Below are 5,748 nucleotides of genomic sequence, written 5' to 3' on the forward strand. Positions count from 1 at the left end.
GTAATAATTAATTTAATATACCTCGCCAAACCATAGTCTAGCTGAAACATGATAACGGTATCGTGTAAGGACATACAAATCATAAGGTCCTCCAGGATACCGTGTGAGCTCACCAGGTCCCTCAGCTCCATCATGTTCCTCCTCCATATGCTCTCCCTCATGAGCAGGTGCAGCCTCCTCCTGCTCATGTACATCCACCTGCTCGTGCACCATATGCTCATGTACCACATCTTCCTCATGCACTGTAGAAGGCTCCCCCTGATCATTATGTCCCTCATCATCATCTTCAATAATCATACGTCTTCTTCTCCTTGAAGCTGTCGGTCGAATCCTCTCTGGGGGATTCATCGAAGTCGATGTAGAAGTTTCAGTGTCCCGTGTAATTCATATGATTTTGCCGTCTCTTCCTCGTGCACCCACTGAAAAATTAAAATATTAAAAGAATTAAATCACAATAAGTTATAAAATTATAATTAATTAAATTAAAAAAAAAATATACATAACTTCCGGAAAACTTGATGCTCAAGTTCTCCGGTAACTACCGGAAATGTTGGCAATCAAGTTTTCCGGAACGCTTTCTGTACCGGATATGTTAAAAACAAGTTTTCCGGAACACTCTTCTGTACCGGAAAACTTCCTACAAGATTTCCAGTACCGGAAAACTTTAAAACAACGTTTCCGGAATACAAGCTCTGTACCGGAAAACTTGTTTCTCAACTTCTCCGAAAATTTTGAAAAAAAACTTACTCTCTGTTCCGGAAATGTGAAAGTGTGGAATAGTAATTTTTTGAGGTTTTATTATTTATACGAGGGCAAAATAGTCATTTCATTCTATTTTTGGGGGTATAGGTATAATAAGAAGGGTACAAGGGAAATTTTTCAGGAAAAATTGATAATATTATTTGGTGGACTAAACTAAAGCCCAATTCATTTATTTATATTTTGAAAGCCACATAAGACTGAAATTATCCTTCATATTAATAAATAAATAAAAACGAAATTTTCAACACAATTTTTAACAAGTTAAAATTTTAAGTTTGACGTCATAAAAATAGATTCCAGTGACATTTAATTTGAGTTTGCTGTAATAACAACGATTTTCATACAAAAATTAAAAACTATTATATAAAACTCAACTTTTAAATTTATAAAAATACATTTATATTTTAGAAAACTTAAAATTTAAACTAATTAGAAGATATATAGGCTCATTGAGTTTACTGGAACAAAATTTTTTTTTTTAAAATTAAATAAAAAACTGTTTCGGCAAACTCGAATTAACATATTTATAATTCAACAATTCAAATTTGAGTATCAAAATAATATTTTTCGAAAAATTTGAATTTTTAATTTTTTAAAATATAAATTATTTCGAAAATATTGGGAAGGTAGAAGATTTCTCCAGAACTTTTGAACAAACTTTGTTTATTAAAAATATATCAGGTGCAAAAATGAGATTTAAGTTGTTGTGGGGGTTGAGGTTCAATAAAAAGGGATAGCAAATAAAATTTGTCTGTTACTTCTTAGTGGAGTATGGACCTCTTCACTATCCGGTCATCAAAGCCCAATAGTGAAAGTAAAGCCCAATTTAAAACAAACATGGGCCGAGCCCAAAAAGTATCAATATTTATAATATCCGAAATGCAATCTTCATCCCTCCCCATTTTGGAGTAGCTAGGGTTTGTATCGAAGACAGAAGAGTAGGCGCAGCTTCGTGAATTCAACAATGGGTAATTTCCATTAACCCTAATTTCTCAAATCAAATAAATTTTCGTAATCAATGTAACTAATGGATGTGTGTTTTGTTGTTCAGCAAGGATCAAGGTTCACGAGCTGAGGCAGAAGACAAAGGCTGATCTTTTGAGTCAGTTGAAAGACCTCAAGGCTGAACTCTCCTTGCTCCGTGTTGCTAAGGTCACTGGTGGTGCACCCAACAAGCTCTCCAAGATGTAAAATCTAAACTTCATTGTTTTAAGTCTAATGTGTTGATTTGGTTTGGTTTGTGTAAGGTTTTTTGTTAATGATGAAGGTGGCTTTTTTTTTAATTGTTTTGTGGTTTCAGTAAGGTGGTGAGGTTGTCCATTGCTCAGGTGTTGACAGTGATTTCTCAGAAACAGAAGGCTGCATTGAGGGAAGTTTACAAGAATAAGAAGTATTTGCCACTTGATCTTCGCCCAAAGAAGACCAGGGCTATTCGCAGAAGGCTCACCAAGCATCAGGTATTAATCCCTTTTGTTCATAATTTAGTTCTATTTACAATATGCTGATAACAAATTGACGTTAATATGAACTTTTACTCCGATGTATCCATTTTTTGTATATTTGCTTCAATAAGATGTTTCAGAGCAAACTCAATGTGTTGTTTGAATTCTATATGCTATTTTCCACACAGAATAAATGCCTTTTGTAGTTTTATAAAATACAGTGCTTGCCCTACAATTTTAAACAAACAAATGATCAATTATAACCTATTCATATTACAGAAGAGTAGTGTAAAGTGTACTGCCATTGAAGTTATTGCTCATAACATAATGTATTAACTGTATGAGTAAATTTCTGCAAATGTGTTATTAAGTACCCCATACATATCTGTTGTGGTGATGGGTTTTCAGTGTTCCTCAAACAGATTCAAATAGATTTATTTATTGTTAGGTGTGACTATGCTCTTATAATATGAAGATCTTCTAAATCATTGGTTAATTTTAGCTTGATATGATTCTCAGCATATTGGAACCTTATACTCTGCCGTTGGAAAACAAATTTGCTTCAATTGATATTTTGGGGTTCAATAATAATCTGTTGCTTGTTTTTTCATTGTTTTTTCTATATATATATATATATATAAAATGAACCTTTTCAAGGGCAGTCATCTTTTGATGTTAAAATGTAGTTGTAGTTGATCACTATTCTTCATTATTTGTTGGGACTGAACAGTAGGTTGGATCATTGCTTATGATATTTTTCACTGGTTCATGCAGGCATCATTGAAGACCGAGAGGGAGAAGAAAAAGGAGACATATTTCCCATTGAGGAAGTATGCTATCAAAGCATAGGACAGTAGACCAATCTTCTCTATCGATTGGAGATTTACATCCTTTATAGTTACAAGTTTTGATATTTCTACTCCTGTAATTTCATGTTGGTTTTATTAAGTTTTTCTTTAATAGACATGGAGTTTCCCTCCTGAACCTACTAGAATTTGTGTGCTTGATAGTTTTTGTCTCTAAAGAACCAGACTCTTGGTATTGTTAGTTTCAGTGTTCAAAATTGATGAATGCTTTGAGTTTTGCCAGTTTTATCTACATTTTCTAATTTGTTTGGCACTTTGATGTGGTCAATTTCAGTTAGCGTAAGTGCTGAAACTTTTTTTTCCTAACATAATTCTAACCTTTTGAACAAAATACAAAGGATAAGGTATGAAGGAAGTTGGTCAAACACGAGTGCACCTATATATTTGTTTATGTACAAAAATGCAGCACTATACTCAAACAACATTGGTGACCTCAAACAAATAAATTGTTTTTGTTGATAATCGTATGGTCATGCCACAATCGATACTTCTTTGGGAGCTTGTTGTGATGATGTGATGTAATCATCATATTTATTATTAGGCAATTTGCACAAATGTTCAATATGATGTACAATCCGAGTTTTTTTCAACGAGTAAAATGAAGAATAAAAGAAAAAGAAACAAATAATGTTATATTCACACTTGCATGTCATTCACCTACCATTTGTCTTCAATGTTCTCTGCTTACGAATCCGGTGTGGCTGTATATTGTTTTTACAACTCTTCTTTCCACCACTACTATAAAACTACCTCAATTGAGCTAAAATGATATAAGGATCTTGAATGATAAAAGGATGATGAAGATGAATTATGATTTTCGACAATAACAATAACAGAAGAAAGACCCACAAATTAGGCGAAATTTACATACTACATAATTAATTATCAAATTTTTACAATTAAATTGCATGTGTTATTCCAACTGATTAAACTTTAGCCAGCTATAATAATTATACATTTTCAATGTTAAATAATACCTTGAATAAATATATAAAATTATGATAAATTATAAACTAATATAAAATAATCATATTAGATCTGTTACAAAAAAACAATGATAACTTGCAATGTTTGGTCTCTCTGGTTTCACGGCAACTATGCCAATCTCATGTCCCAAGACGTTCCTACCACGGCCTACAAATGAATAAGTCGTTCTTACACACGTGACACGACTATTGGCCTACAAATTTTGGACTGCCAAATTTAGTATGTATCTTATACCGTATGGTCTATTGGCCTACAAATGGACTGCCAACCTGTACATAAATGGAGAACCTCTCTGAGAGAATGTGTAGCTGCTTCCATTGTCCAAGTTGGGTAATATTCACTAGGATGGAACATGGATTCTTCTTTGTATTCTGTTGACAAGCATGGCTGAGCACCATTCAGTAACATGTCTCCTTCAGATATTGTCATACCAGACTTCTGTTCTTCTCTGTCAGCTGCCTAAATAATCACTTTTATCACACCAATTAGTAGCCATAAGGAGTATTAACAGTTTAATTGATGTCTAATAATGCTGAACTACAGAAATTTAGGAGTTTTTCATATCACCCCACTGGCCCACTGTACATTTGCCAGATATAATCACAAAATTGAATTTTTCATGAAGTAAATATAAATTATTTACGTATCTAGACATCAGAATATAACTCTAGCAAAATATTCATGACACAAATTGAGATGCTAAATGGGTAAAAGAATGGATGTTTAACACCCTTTAAAGGGTAATATTTGAGTTCAGAGCTGGCCCAAATGTGGGTGAGTCTAAACCAAGCTGTGGCTGAGTGGGTCTTTTTGACAGCACGTGTGACATTTTTGCCTCATAAATACTAGTGTCTGCTTTAGGTTGGGTCTTTTTCCAACAGGCGTGGCATTTTTGCTTTACAAAAACTAATAACAAATGTTTTTTTTTCATTTTGTGGTGAGCCTAAAGCTAACGCTTTATATGTGAAAATGGGTTAAAATGGAATGAATTTGATTACTGATGATAAAACATCAAACATGGAGTGAAGGGCTATGCATTTTACCTTCTCAGTATAAAATTCAAAAGTCTTTTTCTTAGTTCCTGCTTCATATATGTTGCATTGGGAGTATATCTGTAAAATGATTTTACAGAAATCAGTTTAGTGCACATAAATTAGAATGCAAAATATGTAGATGAAATGCAGGGGATGATATAACAGCACAATTACCTGAGACTCAACGCTAGCACAAACTGCATATATTGCCCAGTTTCTGGTGTAATTATTGTACAGATGAACTTTTCCAAATCTCACACGAGGGTGTCTCTGCCGCGTTCCATCAAAGAAACAATGATGGATCGTCACCCGGATGCATCTATCATCCACGTGAGATGGATCAGCTCCAATTAGCATGGTCTTGTCATGCTGTGCAAAGTGACATCTGGTGCCATGCCACAAATGAATAATCTCATTACAAAACAGCACATTTGATCAATCACTGATGTAGTTTCATTTAAACGGAGAAAATGAACACACCTAGATATAGTGATATCCGTGCTTTGTCTTGTAATGTCTATAAGCCCATCATCATAATCTCGGAGACTGCAACGATCTATCCATATATTCCTAGAATTTGGTTTTATTTGAATCCCATCTACATCGTGACCCCTTCCCCCCTCAAACTCAAGGTTGCATATAATTATATTCTCACAC

At 33.8% G+C, this 5,748-nt stretch overlaps 2 protein-coding genes across 2 annotated transcripts in view; one reads left to right on the forward strand and one right to left on the reverse strand.

The window, feature by feature from the left end:
• Nucleotides 1–1,576: 1,576 nt before the first annotated feature.
• On the forward strand, nt 1,577–3,292 carry LOC101498169 (large ribosomal subunit protein uL29). The gene is made up of 4 exons (XM_004497260.3): nt 1,577–1,730; nt 1,814–1,949; nt 2,063–2,219; nt 2,979–3,292. The coding sequence occupies exons 1-4, from the start codon at nt 1,727–1,729 to the stop codon at nt 3,051–3,053; spliced, it is 372 nt and encodes a 123-aa protein (XP_004497317.1). The 5' UTR covers nt 1,577–1,726; the 3' UTR covers nt 3,054–3,292.
• A 761-nt stretch (nt 3,293–4,053) lies between these two features.
• LOC101498497 (putative pectate lyase 21) overlaps nt 4,054–5,748 on the reverse strand; it is a 2,747-nt gene continuing 1,052 nt past the window's right edge. Inside the window, exons 3-6 of the mRNA XM_073367682.1 lie at nt 5,572–5,745; nt 5,266–5,476; nt 5,101–5,169; nt 4,054–4,516 (exon numbers count right to left, since the gene is read on the reverse strand). Coding sequence (XP_073223783.1) covers nt 4,286–4,516; nt 5,101–5,169; nt 5,266–5,476; nt 5,572–5,745 — 685 coding nt within the window. The 3' untranslated portion in view covers nt 4,054–4,285. The remainder of the gene's footprint in view (nt 4,517–5,100; nt 5,170–5,265; nt 5,477–5,571; nt 5,746–5,748) is intronic.

Source organism: Cicer arietinum, chromosome 4, assembly GCF_000331145.2.
Source record: "Cicer arietinum cultivar CDC Frontier isolate Library 1 chromosome 4, Cicar.CDCFrontier_v2.0, whole genome shotgun sequence".
NCBI classification, from domain to species: Eukaryota; Viridiplantae; Streptophyta; class Magnoliopsida; order Fabales; family Fabaceae; genus Cicer; species Cicer arietinum.